At 41.3% G+C, this 17,593-nt stretch overlaps 1 protein-coding gene across 1 annotated transcript in view; it reads left to right on the forward strand.

The window, feature by feature from the left end:
- Positions 1 to 17,593, forward strand: part of CHUK (component of inhibitor of nuclear factor kappa B kinase complex) — a 70,416-nt gene that overhangs the window by 16,842 nt on the left and 35,981 nt on the right. The window contains exons 8-13 of the mRNA XM_063133190.1: positions 1,972 to 2,079; positions 3,437 to 3,572; positions 5,311 to 5,505; positions 8,282 to 8,384; positions 15,100 to 15,223; positions 17,389 to 17,540. Coding sequence (XP_062989260.1) covers positions 1,972 to 2,079; positions 3,437 to 3,572; positions 5,311 to 5,505; positions 8,282 to 8,384; positions 15,100 to 15,223; positions 17,389 to 17,540 — 818 coding nt within the window. The remainder of the gene's footprint in view (positions 1 to 1,971; positions 2,080 to 3,436; positions 3,573 to 5,310; positions 5,506 to 8,281; positions 8,385 to 15,099; positions 15,224 to 17,388; positions 17,541 to 17,593) is intronic.

Raw genomic sequence — 17,593 nt, forward strand, 5'->3', positions numbered from 1 at the left:
TCGGGTGAGGAAGAGGAAGAAAGACTCCTGCTGGATCTTCTTCCAACCAGATCTTGAATAAGAGGGTTGGTTGGAAGGGGATGTTTGCTGCTTGGCATCCTTCTCACCAGAGGCTGAAGTGCATTGGTCTTGATGAGCTAGCAAGTAGATTTGTGGATGCATGACACTGGTAATTACCATGCTGGTACCATTTTGGGACTTAAAATTGTAATATTATTTACTTTAAGGCATGGTAAATTTCCATTTATACCACTCTGTGCCTGCAGTGTGTTCATGGAGCCCTTCGAAAAGAAGGAAAATCCTGAATCTCAGCCAGATTCCTGAATCCTGAATCTCAGTCATATAGAAAGCTTCCCCTTTCCCTGCCATTTCATGAACCTCTCAAGTGTTTTTCTTTTCTTTTGTTTCATTTTGTGTTTTCCTGAGTTCTCATGCCTCTCTCAACACTCATATGCACATAGCAAGGCCACACATATGCATACATAGAATCATAGGATCATAGAAAAGCAGAGTTGGAAGGGGCCTACAAGGCCATCGAGTCCAACCCCCTGCTCAATGCAGGAATCCACCCTAAAGCATCCCTGACAGATGCTTGTCCAGCTGCCTCTTGAAGGCCTCCAGTGTGGGAGAGCCCACAATCTCCCTAGGTAACTGATTCCATTGTCGTACTGCTCTAACAGTCAGGAAGTTTTTCCTGATGTCCAGCCGGAATCTGGCTTCCTTTAACTTGAGCCCGTTATTCCGTGTCCTGCACTCTGGGAGGATCGAGTGTAGGCCCCACATAGTGTAGGCCCCACATAGAATGGTGGATTGCAGGTAGCACTAGTATCACACGACACATAAAAAACCCAAACATCATTGTCATATAGAAAGATTTTCACATTATGAAGCTGAGGTTGGTTCCCAGTTCCTTCTTTGAAGTTCCAGATTTAATACAATTTAGAATACTTGCCTGGCTGTCCCTGTAGTAAGAATCAACTCCAGGCAACCAGACACTCTGTGAATATTTTATTAATCGGATAAGACTTGTGGGACGCCCCCACCCCACCCCACCCACATCAATTATCCATGCATGAGTAGGCAGACAAACCAGTACATATTTTTTCTGGACATTTGCAAGGCTGATGCATCCATTTCTGGGTACCACCATTCAAGAACAATGTTGACAATTTATTTTAATTATTTATTTAATTACATTTATATATCGCCCTACAGCCGAAGCTCTCTGGGCAGTTCACAAAAGTTAAAAACAGTAAACATTAAAAATATACAAAATTTAAAAACCATCACAGACATAAAAACAACAGTATAAAAACAGCAGCACCCATTTAAAACAACAATTCTGGGGTCCATTAAAAAACAAACTAAGCGTTCAATGCCTTTAAATGCCTAGGAGAAGAGGAAAGTCTTGATCTGGCGCCTGAAAGATAACAATGTTGGTGCCAGGTGAGCCTCACCGGGGAGATCATTCCACAGTCGGGGGGCCACCACCGAAAAGGCCCTCTCCCTTGTTGCCATCCTCCGAGCTTCCCTCGGAGTAGGCACTCGGAGGAGGACCTTAGATGTTGAGCGCAGTGTACAGGTAGGTTAGAATCAACAATCTAGAAAGCAAATGGTGAAAATGGCTATATTTTGCCTACAGAAAAGATGATTAATGAAGAACATATGTCGACATGTAAAAGAATCCCAGATTATCGGTTGAGAATATGTATGGGTGGTTTCATTACAGAGAGGAAGTATTAAGTTAGAAGTTAAGAAGAATATCTGAACTATAAGAGCACTTCTGCAGTGAACAAGCAGCCTAGGAAGATGTTATCAATTATCATTTCAATAAGGAAATTTGATAAGTAATCATAGAGATGCTCTTTAAAAGCTCTGTAATGTAAAATATAATTTCCCACAGTGTGTTGACTGGACTTACTTGGTTATTTTTCAAACCTCTTTCTCTATCCACTCACTCATTTCCTATAGGCATGATAAAATCAAGAAGAAAGATCCAAAATTCATCTTTGCATCAGAAGAGATGACTGGGGAAGTTAGGTTCAGTGCTCATTTGCCAAATCCCAACAGCCTATGCAGGTAATATTCAATCGCTTCCTTTCTTCGAAATTGCTGAGAATTCTGAAGTGCTGAGGCTTAAGATCGCTGAAGAAATTTCTTCACCCTGTTTGTGTAGTAGACTAATGATAAGTGAGCAGTTGATATGCTAGAGCAGTTTCAGCTAGAGGGGCCTCCGCCCTCCGTCCTGCCCCTTTTTGCCCTCTCCAAGCTCCTCTGAGGTTGCTGTTGTGACCTCAGAGGTGCAGGTGCTGCAGTGCCTTCTGCAATGACTGTGAAGGGATGTGGCTAGGAGAGAGGAAGCACCTTGATGTTGGACTCCCCCTCCCAAGGTTGTAGGTGTGTCTCCAGCTTCAGGAAGGAGAATCTGAAATATCCTTATGCAGGGCCGGCACTGCCATAGAGGCAGCTTAGGCGGCGGTCTAGAGCGCCAAGCAAAGGAGGGCGCAAGAATGGCACACCCGGAAGCCGCTCTCCTGGCTTCAAAGCCAGCGCCCGGCCAGAAGCTGCTCCTGGCTTCGAAGCCAGGATGCTGGGGTTGGGGGGTGGCGGCTTCAGAACGGCACGCCCGGAAGCCACTTCCGGGTGCGCCGCTTCGAAGCCTCCGCCCTGCCCCCCAACCCCAGCGTCTTGGCTTCGAAGCCAGGAGCTGGTGCAGGGGGTGGGGGGCGGCTTCAGCACGGCGCACCTGCCTAGGGTGCAAAATAGTCTGGTGCCGGCCCTGTCCTTATGCTGCCTGGGATCCTTCCCTAGAACTATGGGATTACTCTATTAGTGTACTCTGTAAGCATGGCCATGGTTTTAGCTGTTTTGTCAAGATTCCTGATTTTTGTTTCTTAATCTTGAACAAATGTCAGTGGTTTTCCTAATGTACTGGATATGGCATCCATAATCTTTCCGTTCAGTAATGTATAATTCTTCTTCATGGTCTCTGTGCATCACATATATGGGCTCTGCACCTGCGCGGAGCTCAGAGAAGGGCGGGAACCCAGAGTCAGTGGATGGTGGGGGAGGGGTTCCCGCCAAAAATGTTTGCCTCAGCTATACCAGTTTCCGAAACGAGCTCCATGCAGGTGTGGAGCCCATATATGTGACTGCACAGATGACCACTCGAAGAACTACAGTTACAGGTAAGCAACCTGCATGTACACTGTTAGACTAGCAAATGATGTTCCATTTAATAAAATAAGTCAGTCACCTAGGCCACAGCTAGACCTAAGGTTTATCCTGGGATCATCCAGGGCTCGCCCCTGCCTGAGCACTGGATCCCCTGTGTGTCACCTAGATGAACAGGTTTGACCCCTGGACGATCCAGGGATAAACCTTAGGTCTAGCTATGGCCCTAGTGTACTTACATTTTGTTTGTTTGTTTGTTTAGTATAATTGTAGAATTAATGGAGAGTTGGCTACACTTGATGCTAAATTGGGATCCGCAGCAGAGAGGAGGCGGTACAGACCCAGAAACTGGCAATACCAGGTGTTTCCAATTAATGGATCAAATATTGGGCTTGAAGGTAAGTTCTAATATGGTATATTTGGATTAAAAGAGTAGTGAAGTTCTTAGTTAAGAAGCACAACCATGACGCACCACCTTCATTTGTTTCTCTGAAATCTCATCACACTCAGACTATAAAATGTCCTGGCAAAGAAAATAATACTATTTTCCTAGTGCATGTATTTGCAAAAGAGCAGCAACAAGGATAATATTTTGGACGTGGGGGTGGGGAGCTGTGGGGAGGAGAGGCTTTCAGATCATTAGATGGAGGCACTACTTGAAATGCAATACTTTGTCTAAAATATCTTAATTTTATTTCTCCTAGGCTCAAGCTAGCTTCTAAAACCAATCTTTAAAAATGAACTTTTTCATACTGTTGGGTAGTAATAAATTAATATGTTCTGTTTGATTCTTCTAATAGTGTGTGTGTGTGTGTGTGTGTGTGTGTGTGTGTTTGTACGGCGAGTATCCAATGGGGCACTGATGACCGTGCTGATTTTCTGCATTCCATCAATTCCATTTTGAAAGTGGTTTCCACTGCTTGCACAACGCCAATTTACCACTTTATTTCTGAAAAGAGGCAGGTCAGCAGAGCTTGCATAAGGGAGGTCCACTGACCTGATTCATTCCAGAAACTAGAGTTTTCACTCATTTCAGGGCTTCCTCTAGGAAGCACTAAAAATCCTTTGAGTAAGTGGGGGTCCTCTTGCACAGCAGAATTGGCAGGAACCAGCACATGTGCAATGGAATTAGCAAGGTGGAAGGGAATGTGCAGGGATATCAGCACATTGTTGGATTCTGCCCTCTGTGTGTGTGTTTTCAAACAAAGACTGCATTCGCAGTTTGGGGGTGCTCCTGGATCTGGTGCCCCAAGTGACAGCCCAGATGGATGTGACGACCAAGAGTGCCTAGTATTAGCTTCGGCTGTTGCGCCAGCTGCACCCTTTTCTAGAGTTGGAAGACCTAAAGACAGTAGTGCATGTGCTGGTAACCTCAAGGCTCGACTTCTGCAATGCGCTGTACAGAGGGCTACTATTGTACTTAATCCAGAAACTTCATAGTTCAAAATATGGCAGCCAAGTTGGTCACAGGTACATCTAGGGGTGAGCATATTACCCCAACATTAAAAACACTCCACTGGCTGCCAATTAGTTTCTGGGAGAAGTACAAAGTGTTGGTCGTTACCTTTAAAGCCCTACATGGTTTGGGTCCAGGTTACCTGCGGGATTGCCTTCTCCCATACAGTCTGCCCCACACACTCAGGTCCTCTGAGGAGAACTTACTCCAGTCAGCCACAGCTAGGCTGGCAACTGTTACCCAGAGGACCTTTTCTTCTGTGGCCCCTGGACTGTGGAATGGCCTGCCGGAGGAGATTCGTAAACTTAACTCTCTCTGAATTTAAGACAACTTTAAAGACTAGCCTCTTCTGGCAGGCCTACCCAGATGAATGTTAAACCAAGAATTTTTAAGTTGTGTTGATTGTTATTTTGATGTTGTATTGGTTTTATATGTTCTTTTAATTAATTTTATGTATCTGATTTATACCGTATTGTTGTACTAATGTGGTTCCCTGCCTCGATTTAAAGGGAGAGGTGGGTAAGAAATAATGTATATATTATTATTATTATTATCGTCATCATCATCATCATTATTATTATTAAATGTTAGCAGGGAGTTGATTTTCCCTTTAAAGAAAACCTTTCTCTGACTAAATTATGGTTAGTTTGAGGTTTGTGCGTGTGTGCTTTCCTTTTCAGATAGTTCACATCTTAAATATGACTTCTGCCAAAATCTTGTCTTTTACGTTGCATCCTGAGGAAAGTCTTCATTCACTTCAGTCACGTATTGAATCTGAGACCAGAATAAACACAGGCAACCAAGAGCTTCTCCTTGAGATGGGAATTTGTCTGGACCCTCGGAAGCCAGCCTCACAGTGTGTTATTGATGGCGTAGTAAGGTTTCCTTTTAAATTCCAATTAAACATTTATTCTTTGCATGGCCTCTTCTGTGCAGTCCTATATAGGCTAGTAATATACTGAACCGCCTTGATCGCTCTAGCTTGTGTGAAGGGGCCAGGATCTCTTCTCGATCCTCCCAGAGTGCAGGACACGGAATAACAGGCTCAAGTTAAAGGAAGCCAGATTCCAGCTGGACATCAGGAAAAACTTCCTGACTATTAGAGCAGTACGACAATGGAACCAGTTACCTAGGGAGGTTGTGAGTTCTCCCACACTAGAGGCCTTCAAGAGGCAGCTGGACGGCCATCTGTCAGGGATGCTTTAGGGTGGATTCCTGCATTGAGCAGGGGGTTGGACTTGATGGCCTTGTAGGCCCCTTCCAACTCTGCTATTCTATGATTCTATGATTCTATGAACTATTCCTAGTAAGCCAGCCAACATTGAGAAAGTGCTTTAGAAAGTAAGTTACCAGCATCATTTATTTATTTATTTATTTATTTATTACATTTTTATACCGCCCAATAGCCGAAGCTCTCTGGGCAGTTCACAAAAATTAAAACCATGATAAAACAACCAACAGGTTAAAAGCACAAATACAAAATACAGTATAAAAAGCACAACCAGGATAAAACCACGCAGCAAAATTGATATAAGATTGAAATACAGAGTTAAAACAGTAAAATTTAAATTTAAGTTAAAATTAAGTGTTAAAATACTGAATGAATAAAAAGGTCTTCAGCTGGCGATGAAAGGAGTACAGTGTAGGCGCCAGGCGGACCTCTCTGGGGAGCTCATTCCACAACCGGGGTGCCACAGCGGAGAAAGCCCTCCTCCTAGTAGCCACCTGCCTCACTTCCTTTGGCAGGGGCTCATGGAGAAGGGCCCCTGTAGATGATCTTAAGGTCCGGGTAGGTACATATGGGAGGAGGCGTTCCTTCAAATAACCTGGCCCCAAACCGTTTAGGGCTTTGAATGTCAATACCAGCACTTTGAATCGGGCCCGGACCCGGACTGGCAGCCAATGAAGTTGTAAAAGGACTGGCGTAATGTGATCTCGCCAGCCAGTCCCTGTTAGTAAACGGGCTGCCCTGTTTTGTACCAGCTGAAGCTTCCGGACCGTTTTCAAAGGCAGCCCCACGTATAACGCATTGCAGTAATCCAAACGAGAGGTTATCAGAGCATGGATAACTGTAGCTAAGCTATCTCTGTCCAGATAAGGGCGCAGTTGGTATATCAGCCTAAGCTGATAAAAGGTGCTCTTTGTCACTGAGTTCACCTGTGCCTCAAATGACAGTTCTGGATCCAAGAGCACCCCCAAACTATGGACCTGATCCTTTAGGGAGAATGCAACCCCGTCCAGGACAGGGCAAACATCACCTCGCCGGACAAATGAACCACCCGCTAACAGTACCTCCATCTTGTCTGGATTGAGTCTCAGTTTGTTAGCCCTCATCCAGTCCATTACCGTGCCCAGGCACTGGTTCAGAACAGTCACTGCCTCACCTGGGTTTGATGAAAAGGAAAGGTAGAGCTGGGTATCATCCGCATATTGATGACACCTCAGTCCACATCTCCGGATAACCTCCCCCAGCGGCTTCATGTATATGTTAAACAGCATAGGGGATAAGATAGAGCCCTGCGGAACCCCATGGCTTAGGAGCCACGGCACAGAGCAATAATCCCCCAGCACCACCTTCTGGAATCGGCCATCCAAGTAGGAGCGGAACCACTGCAGTGCAGTATCTCCAACTCCCAGCTCAGACAACCTATCCAGAAGGATACCATGGTCGATGGTATCGAAGGCCGCTGAGAGGTCCAGGAGAACCAACCGGGTCATGCTTAAATCAAGCACCTAACACCGCTCTCATCCAATATCACAGGCAAGGTGACCTTATTTTAAAACAAAATGTTCTAGAAGGACTTCTTTCCATGGCCATTGAAGGACAATACTGTTCCATAGCATGTTAATGCATGGATGGGGAAAGGGGGGAATTGAGACTGTTCCCAGCTTCTGCACCAGTGCCAGGAGGGCTAAGAGAAAGCTTTGAGGGAAGATTCCCAACTTCAGCCCAAAATCAGGTTTTCCCTGATTCAAAGTCCTATAATACCTCAGATGTAGTCAACTTGAAGAAGCATTTGGACATGGAAGGGGGTGGTGACACGGGTCTTTCCCCTTCTCTGTCCCTTGCCTTCACACTTTGCTTATCTTGAGGGGTGGGGAAGCTTTAGTTTTTCAGTACCAACACTATTCCACCTTTCCCTCCCCTACCTGTTCATTTAATAGTTTTTGGATCTGTTAAGCCACATCGAGCCTCGTGTGGCGCAGAGTGGTAAGCGGCAGTTACTGCAGCCGAAACTCTCCCCACGGCCTGAGTTCGATCCCAGCGGCTCAGGTCGACTCAGCCTTCCATCCTCCCGAGGTCGGTAAAATGAGTACCCAGCTAGCTGGGGGAAAGGTAACTGCGACTGGGGAAGGCAATGGCAAACCACCCCGCTACAAAGTCTGCCAAGAAAACATCAGCGAAAGCAGGCGTCCCTCTAGGAGTCAGCAATGACTCAAGTGCTTGCACGAGAGGTTCCTTTCCTTTTTTCCCCTTAAGCCACATAAAGTAAAGTCTTTCTTATTCAATAACTCAAATAGTTTTTCACAGATTCAATATATGCTTGAGATTACTTTTATTTATGTAATTATGGTTATCTGAATTATACATTTTTCAAGGCTTCTATGAGAATCTCTTTAATTTGATCATGTCTTTCCTTTCTTTATCAGAGAGGTTGGGATAGCTACATGGTTTACTTGTTTGATAAAAGCAAAACTATATATGAAGGCCCTTTTGCATCTCGGAGTCTGTCTGACTGTGTGAATTACATTGGTAAGTATATTGCAATTCAGACCTGGTTAGTTAATACAAGTAGGAGCAAATTTTCAAATAAAATATTATTTCTAAGGAATAAATGTTCTGTCTTTCTCATGATAACAATATCACTAATATATTTCATGCTGCTAGTGGAGCTCAGAGGTAAGCTGTTTCATGAGCTCAATCCTAACAATTACAAAAACAGTATATTCTTTTTTAAAAAATTTTTTATTGCTTTTCACATTAATTAAATCTACATCATTACCATACAAAAACAACAACAACAACATACATGTTGAATAAATGTTGACTACAATTAATAAAAACAACAACAACATACTACATAAATGTTGAATAGATGTTGAATACATAATATCATATCTACATAACATAATCAAACTTAACATACAAGTGCACCCCCCCCCACCTCGGGATCTCATTCCTGATTCCAAAATCTCATACTTTCTTCTGCTGGTGGTTTCCCACTTCCCTTAAAAAACACAAATATTAGGAACTGTTTCCAAATTCCTTCAAAATCATTTGTTTTAGCTATACCTCTTCTCCATTTAATATTACAAGTCAATTTATCATTAATAGCTATATCCCATATTTCTTTATACCATTCTTCAATACAATAATCCCCTTGAATCTTCCAGTTCCTAGCTACAATCAATCTTGCTGCAGTCAGCAAATTCGTTATCAATTCCTTAGTTTCTTTTTTACATTTTAAATCTTCAAATAGTGACAGTAATGCAACTTTTGGTGTTCGTTCTATCTTCATTCCCACAATTTCTTCAATCTCCAAAAACACCATCTTCCACAATTTTTGTACATAATTGCATTCCCACCACATATGTAAATACGTTCCTTTTTCCCCACAACCTCTCCAACAGTTTGCTGAATGCTGATTATTTATCTTATTCAATCTAATCAGGGTTAGGTACCACCTCCACATAATTTTAAAATAATTCCCTTTTATTCTCACTGACATATTTCTCAACACTCTTTGTTTCCATAGTCCCTCCCAGCTCTGTTGTCCTATTTGTACTTTCAAATCTGTCTCCCATACCATTTTCCCTGAACTGTCCATCGACCCTTTCTCCAGTAATATTTTATATATTTCACTCATTAACCCTTTTAAAGCTGAGCTTCCTCCCTTACATTTCTCTCTTTTAACTATTAGTTCCTAAAACTTCGTCAATTCTCTACCATCTCTATTTTCTCTTACCCACTTTTTAGTCCACTGTTCTAATTGCCTATACTCTAACCAAGTTAATTTTTTATCTTTTAAAACCTCTTCCATGTCTTCTCTTGTATTCATTTCTCTCAACCAATCCTTTAATCTCATTTTATTTTTCTCTATTAATAATTTACTTAATCTGCCCTTCAGTTCCTCTGGGAAATTCTTTAACATTATTGCCGGTGACAAGGGAGAGTTGCTCGGAAGCAGCTCCCCTTTAAATTTACTCCAAATTTCCCAGTGAGACCTCAAGAGCGGATTACCTATACTTTCAGCCTATTTTCTCCCTCCTTCCCTAAAAAAAACATTTTCCAACCTCATCTCTACATTGCTTGTAGTTTTGTCCTCCATCCACTCTAAATCTCCTACTCCTATAATTGCTTCTACAATGTGTCTTAACCTATTAGCTACAGAATAAAGGTTTATATTTGGGAGACCCATTCCTCCCTTCTTTTGACTTAAATACCATTTATTCTTATTTACCCTTGCTTTCTTATCCCCATTACAGTACTTATTTATAATATTCTGCCAACTTTTTATCTCTAATTCTGAAATTTTTATTGGTAGCATCCTAAACACAAAATTAATTTTAGCTAATATCTTCATTTTTATTAATGCTATTCTTCCAAACCAGGATAAATTCAATCTCCTATATTTTTCCAATTTTACTAAAACCTCTTTTTTTAAATTATTTAAATTCTCCTTCTCTAAATTGTCTAAATTTTTTGTAATTTTAATTCCTAAATATCTAATCTGTTCCTTAACTCTCATTTCTAATCCCTTTCGTTCCCATTCTTTTTCTTCCTTTTTAGTATAATTAAATAAAATCATCTCTGATTTGGACCAATTTATTCTTAAACCAGTAGCTTCTTCAAATTCTATCAATTGCTGTTTATCTATCTTTCTTATTGGGTTCTTGATGGTTAGTAGGGTATCATCCGCAAACATATTCACTTTTATTTTTTTAATACCACCAATTCCTTCTATCTCTCCATCATCTCTTATTCGCCAGTACTTCCATAACCATTACAAACAGGACCGGCGAGAGTGGACATCCTTGTCTTGTTCCTCTGGCTAGTCGTATCTTATCGGTGAGTCCGTCGTTCACCACCACTGCGGCTGTATTTTGAGAGTAAAGCTGTTCTATTATAGCTTTAAATTTGTTTCCAAATCCCATTTTATTCAAAATTATCTTCAGTGCCTGCCAGCTCACACAATCAAAAGCCTTAAAAATATCCAGTGCCAAAATTCCTGCCTTAATCGTAGATTTTTTTAATTACCTGTATTGCATTTAAAACTCTTCCCACTAAATTGTGCATCTGTCTGCCCACCACAAATCCACATTGGTCTTCTCCTATATATTCAGCTATAAAATTATTTAACCGTTTTGCCAAAATAGTTGACAATTTTTTAGCACCTTGATTTATTAATGAAATAGGTCTATATGAATCAGGGACAGTCAAATCTTTATCTAATTTTGGAATTAATATTATCAATGAATGTTCCCATGATTCTGGTGTCTTCTCTCCTTCCAGTATAGCATTAAAAAGTTTCGTTAATTTCGGTACTAAAAACACTTTAAAGTCCTTATAATATTCCGATCCTAGACCATCTACTCCCGGTGATTTACCCACTTTCAAATTCTCAATTACCTCTTCAACTTCTCTTTGAGTTATTGCCCTTTCCATTAACTCTTTATGTTCTATTTTTATTCCTTCTTTATATACTTTTCTATATAATCTCCCAACTTCTTTTTTTGAATATCCTTTCCCTTGTATAATTCTTGATAAAATTCTTGAATTTTTTTTATTTTACCCTTCATTGTATGACAATAATTCCCTTGTTTATCCTTCAATATTCCTATCCCATTCCTCGCTTTTTCCTTTTGTGTGAGTCTGGCAAGCAGTCTAGGGTTTCTATTGTTGTTTTCAAAATACTCTCTTTTCATATAAATTATATTTTTCTGCACTTGTTCTATATTAATATTCTCTAATTCCTTTTTCTTTGCTTGTATTTCTATTAATTTATATTTATTTTTATCTTGCCAATACTCTTTCTCTAATCTCCTGATCTCTGTTTCTAACTTTTCCTGCTCTGCATACTGTTGTCTTCTTAAATTACAGGTTTCTCTAATACAAATCCCTCTTACTACAGCCTTCATGGTGTCCCAAACCACTGACCCAGCCGTTCCACCCTTTTCATTAATTTCCCAAGATTCTGACATTTCCCTCTGCATTTTTTCTACCACTTTATTGTATTTCAATATTTTTGTGTTCAATTTCCACCTATACGCTTCTTTATAATTCTTCTTAACTGTAAACTCTAAGGTTAACAATGCATGATCTGTTACCTTTATTACCCCCGTTTCCATTTTACAAACTTTAGTTGCAAACTCTTTTGAAACAAATATATAATCTATCCTAGAGTATGTATGATAAAACTGGGGAATAATAAGTAAAGCCAGGGTTCGCCCCATTAAGTAAACGCCAACAATCCACATAATCATTTTCTTTTACCAATTTATTCAATATGGTAATATTATTTCTTTTTTCAGCATTAGTGGGGTTTGACCTGTCCCATCTATTATCCATAACCATATTAAAATCCCCAGCTAAGATAACACACCCCTCCTTAAATTCTTCTATTTCTTTAAATAATTCTATAAAAAACTCTCTGTGTCTCTCATTGGGGGCATAAACATTGACTAATGTATATGTTTTACCTTCCAATTGACCCTTTATCATAAGATATCTACCATTGTCATCCTTTTTTATAGTCTCTAATATAAATCCGCTTTTTAAAAAAAATCAAAGTGGCCACTCCATATTTTTTTTGAAGTCCCCAATGACTTTTCATAGTAAACTGACCACTTTGTCCTTATCTGATTTGCGCCCTCGAACCCCTGAGGTGTTTCTTGCATCATAATAATGTCAGATCCTTCTCTATTTAACATTTGTTCAATTCTCCTCCTTTTCACGACTGCCCCCAAACCTTTAACATTAAGCGTTGATACTTTTATTTTCTTATCCATATTCAACCTTTTGGTACTTCTTCCGATCCCTTGTGCTCTGCAACTCAAATTCACACACATAAAGCTGTTTCATGAGCTCAATCCTAACAAATACAAAAACAGTATATTCAGAGGACACGTTATATCGCCTCTGTTAGATGTTAAAACCAACCAAATAGGTTTCTAGAGCAGTGATTTTCACATTTTCTGTCTTCAGAAAATATTTCCTCCCCCCCCGCAAAAATTGTCTGCTGAGAAACCACCACATATTGCAGAGAATTCAGGGGACCTGTTCTACAATATACTCAGTTCTCATTGGGTGACTTGCTGGATCAGACCAATGTCCACCAGCATTCTTTGCAAAATCCAGCCAAGAGAAAGCCCTAGACTGTCTACTAGAAATTTGTTAGCAGTCCTTCAGTGGACTGCAGTTTCCCTTCTGCCCACTCTTCCTGTACATACACAATTAAACCTTACAAGTGGGACCCGCAACAAAACGCTGCGGTGTGTTCCTGAACCTGGGCACTAGCAAGGGAGCTCTCTCTGCCCTTTCTCCATGCCAGATGGAGAGTGAGGAAGTCTGCAAGTGTGTTGTATTCAGACCCCCGTGCCATGCCCTGCTGAGGCAAGCAGTCTGGGTGGTTGGCTGGCAGGGGAGTCTGTGGCTGTGGCAGCCCTGGCCAGGAATATTGGGGCAGCCGAACTCTTGTCCTAAAGCTCTGGTCCTGTCTGCAAGATGTAGCATTTTCTGGGGGACGTCCGGTGATTCTCCTTGTTGCTCCCTGAAGATCTCTCCAGGGATTTGTGCTAGTTTTTGTCCCTGTGTTGGAGGAGAATGAAGTACGCTTGTTGGTGATGCCGCTGCTCCCTGAGCAAAGCACCTTTGACCTCTACCCTTGCATGAACTACTGACAGCATAAAACATACATGCCCATGAAGGCAAATCCTCATTTCTCCTTTTAAAGTGAAAATTTGCCTCTTTTCAGGGCTAATTTTTAATTGTGATGTAATTCTATATACCACAAACTTCCACTATGTGTCACTTTTGGATTCTGTCTGTTTATGCATTGTATCAAGTGATCTGTTATTTATTGCAAGGGTCTTCCCCACCTACCCCAAATCTCCTTTGGTCCGAAATCTAACTAGTCAAGGCCTGCTACACCCTGGAACTACTTCAGCTGACCTAGTGTTGCAAAGATCCCATCAGCACAGGACAAACAGACACTACAGACACTACCAGAATTTAAGAAAGCCATAAAGACTGATCTCTTCTGGCAGGCCTACCCAGTTGAATTTTAAGATGCCTTTTTTTAATGGTGTGCTGTTTTTAATGATGCACTGGTTTTAAACATTTGAATTAGTTGTATGTATTTTATGGTGTTTTTATTTGTGTTGTACCCCGCCTCGATCCAGAGGGAGAGGCGGGTAACAAATAAATAAATATATTATTATTATTATTATTATTATTATTATTATTATTATTATTATTATAATATTACATGGGAGGAGGAGTGGGACTGTGCTTCCCATTGCTGTTTAAAAATGTCATTTTTTCACTGTAGAAGGGAATAGTTCATCCATCTATCAGAGGATTGGGCAATATTCTATGGCAATAAAAAAAATCAATTATCTCTATATATATAAGAGGATCTGGCTTAAGAGAGCAATTTCTCTGCACTGAATAGCTGCTGGGTCTAACTTTTCTCCTAGGGGGACAGCTCCCCCATCCTCCTCCCAGGCCCAACCCGTGCCTTTTCTCAATTATTCTCCCAGCACTGTTACTTAATCATTATGCTGCTGTGAGTTTCCTACACAAAACTCCAACTTGTGGCATATACATTATGACAGCAATTTTATTAAGTTGTTTAAGCAGTCTAGCAAAAGATGATCGAGAAGAGATCCTGGCCCTCCTCTGTGTGAAAGGTTGTCACACAGAGGAGGGCCAGGATCTCTTCTCAATCCTCCCAGAGTGCAGGACATGGAATAATGGGCTCAAGTTACAGAAAGCCAGATTCCGGCTGGACATCAGGAAAAAACTTCCTGAATGTTAGAGAAGTGTGACAATGGAACCAGTTACCTAGGGAGGTTGTGGGCTCTCCCACACTAGAGGCCTTCAGGAGGCAGCTGGACAACCATCTGTCAGGGATGCTTTAAGGTGGATTCCTGCACTGAGCAGGGGGTTGGAATTGATGGCCTTATAGGCATCTTCCAACTCTTACTATTCTATGATTCTATGATAAAAGGGCTGAATTTCACACTTTGCTGTGTTGTTGCATTTGATGTCAGTGGTGTTATGTTAAAATTCACTTCTTCTTTTTTTAAAGACAGTTTGAAAATACCTGTTCTGGAAAGGGAAAAAATGCATAAAATGTTGGTACCTTGTCTAATAAAATTGCAAGGGTAGCTTTTGATAATGTGACAGATCTTAATGTATGTAGAAGTAATGGCTATTCCCCCCCCCCACTTCCATTCTCTCATAGTACAGGACAGCAAAATTCAGTTGCCCATTTTGCAGCTTCGTAAGATATGGGCTGAGGCTGTGCATTATGTGATTGGGCTAAAAGAAGATTACAGCCGTCTATTCCAGGGGCAGAGAGCTGCGATGTAAGTCACCAGTTTAGATAACAAAGCTCAGTCGGAAAAGGGATGATGTACAAACCAAAGATGCTACCCAGAAATGTTGCTTTCTTTTTCAGAAGAAGTATTATTAACTTGTGTATCTGTGCACTCTAATATTTGTGACTATCCATGTACAGCCCCCTGAAGCTAGCAGGACCCCACCCACTTTTCTTCTCAATCCAGTTGATCATATGGGCTGCAGAGGGGGGGGGAAAGTGCTGTGTGTGTTTATGTGTATGTTCATGCATGCACGCGTGAGTGCCCCCTGGCTCCCCAGCCAACACCGTTAGTGTCAAAAAGGTTGTGCACCTCTGATATAGAGCCTGACAAAAGTGAAATCTCTTGTATCCTCCGTTCCTCTTGGCAACAGCTTTCTATTTGTGTGTGGCAGGGGGAAGGATTTCCTGCCAAGTTCTCGGACCATGAAAGAGTATTCTGAAGAAGTTTCTTAGTTTGGATTGCTACTTGGTACCTCCACAGTTTTTAGTGGACTTGGACAAGTACTTGCTGGTTCTGACCCACCATAGCAGCACTTCTGGACTAATTGAAGACAGAATCTTTGAGTCTCCACAAATATGAGACCATCTTGTCTTTAAATCTCTCCATTCTGTCATTAACCGGGATGATCAGGGGTCTGGAAACAAAGCCCTATGAAGAGAGACTGAAAGAACTGGGCATGTTTAGCCTGGAGAAGAGAAGATTGAGGGGAGACATGATAGCACTCTTCAAATACTTGAAAGGTTGTCACACAGAGGAGGGCCAGGATCTCTTCTCGATCCTCCCAGAGTGCAGGACACGGAATAACGGGCTCAAGTTAAAGGAAGCCAGATTCCAGCTGGACATCAGGAAAAATTTCCTGACTGTTAGAGCACTATGACAAAGGAATCAGTTACCTAGGGAGGTTGTGGGCTCTCCCACACTAGAGGCATTCAAGAGGCAGCTGGACAACCATCTGTCAGGGATGCTTTAGGATGGATTCCTGCATTGAGCAGAGGGTTGGACTCGATGGCCTTGAAGGCCCCTTCCAATTCTGCTATTCTATGATTCTATGCCAGCTAGTGCTTCAAGCTCATTTAGGGTGTCCTGTAGTCTTCACTGTTTTCATGATCGTTGTATGCAAGGGTTAACTTGTCTACCCCTGTTTATTTTACAGAACTGTGACCTGTGCATGGCCACATTTTCTTGAGATCTTTCCTGGGTAGATATCAGAGAGCAATCTCCAAGAAGGCCATGCTATTCTCTCTCCTCCCAACATCCCCGTAGCTGCCTCCCAGTCAGGATGTTGAGCAGAACTGAATTGACACACTTGGCTGCAAAAAGTCCAGAGACTTTGTCAGTCAACTGAAACAGAGGAATAGCCATGTTTGCCCTTGCCTCATTCATGTTCCAGGATAGCCAAGATGACTGCAGGAAGTTGAGTGAGCTGAAAGCCAAGTGAGGGAGGACAACAGAGGTGTGAAATGGACGTTGATTAGTACTTCTAGAAGTGTATTGGGAAAAGACAGTCTGCACATGTCTAAAAAGTATTTTAAATGTTACCCACCCTACCTCAGAGGTTCACAGTGATACTGCAGCCCCCAAAATAAAATGGCTGCCTGTCTTGAGGATTCCTAATCTAAAGGCATAGGGGAAACAAAAAAGAACTGTGGGAATTGCATGATATAAACATACCTGAATTTGCAATGCACAGATGTTTAAATTACATGGAGGGGGGAAGGGAAGCATTAGGCTGAAGGAAAATTCAGAGCTAGAGCAGTTCTGACAGAACCATGACAGTGTTTAAGCAAGTCTGATGTATGGATAACTTCTTAATTGTTACTAAATAGTAATTGCTTTGATGTTAGGAATATAAAAATGGAGAAGAAAATCCATCCCCCCCTGGCCTTTTCCCCCATGCCTCAAAATTTCCAGAAATGTTACATTTCTATACAGGATACAAAGATTAACCACTTAAAAATCATTTTTATTTAAACTAAAATATCTTAAAAATTAATTAATTGTGATTGGTTTAATGATTGAACAACAAACAACATATGGAATACAGGGCAAAGTGATTCTTCAACTAACAAGAGAAGTTCATACAGGCATAATAGAAATTAGCATGCATAACATGAAGTAAACGCTAACACTAGTTTGTTTCAATTGTCCAGGCTGAGCCTTCTAAGATACAATGCCAATTTAACCAAAATGAAAAACAACATGGTATCAGCATCACAGCAACTGAAAGCAAAACTGAAATTCTTTCATCAGAGCATCCACCTTGACTTGGAAAAATACAGTGACCAGATGACATATGGAATATGTAAGTGTTTTGGGGAATTACTGCGCTGAACATATATGCACACTACTTGTTTC

The sequence above is a fragment of the Elgaria multicarinata genome, chromosome 8 (genome assembly GCF_023053635.1).
Source record: "Elgaria multicarinata webbii isolate HBS135686 ecotype San Diego chromosome 8, rElgMul1.1.pri, whole genome shotgun sequence".
NCBI classification, from domain to species: domain Eukaryota; kingdom Metazoa; phylum Chordata; class Lepidosauria; order Squamata; family Anguidae; genus Elgaria; species Elgaria multicarinata.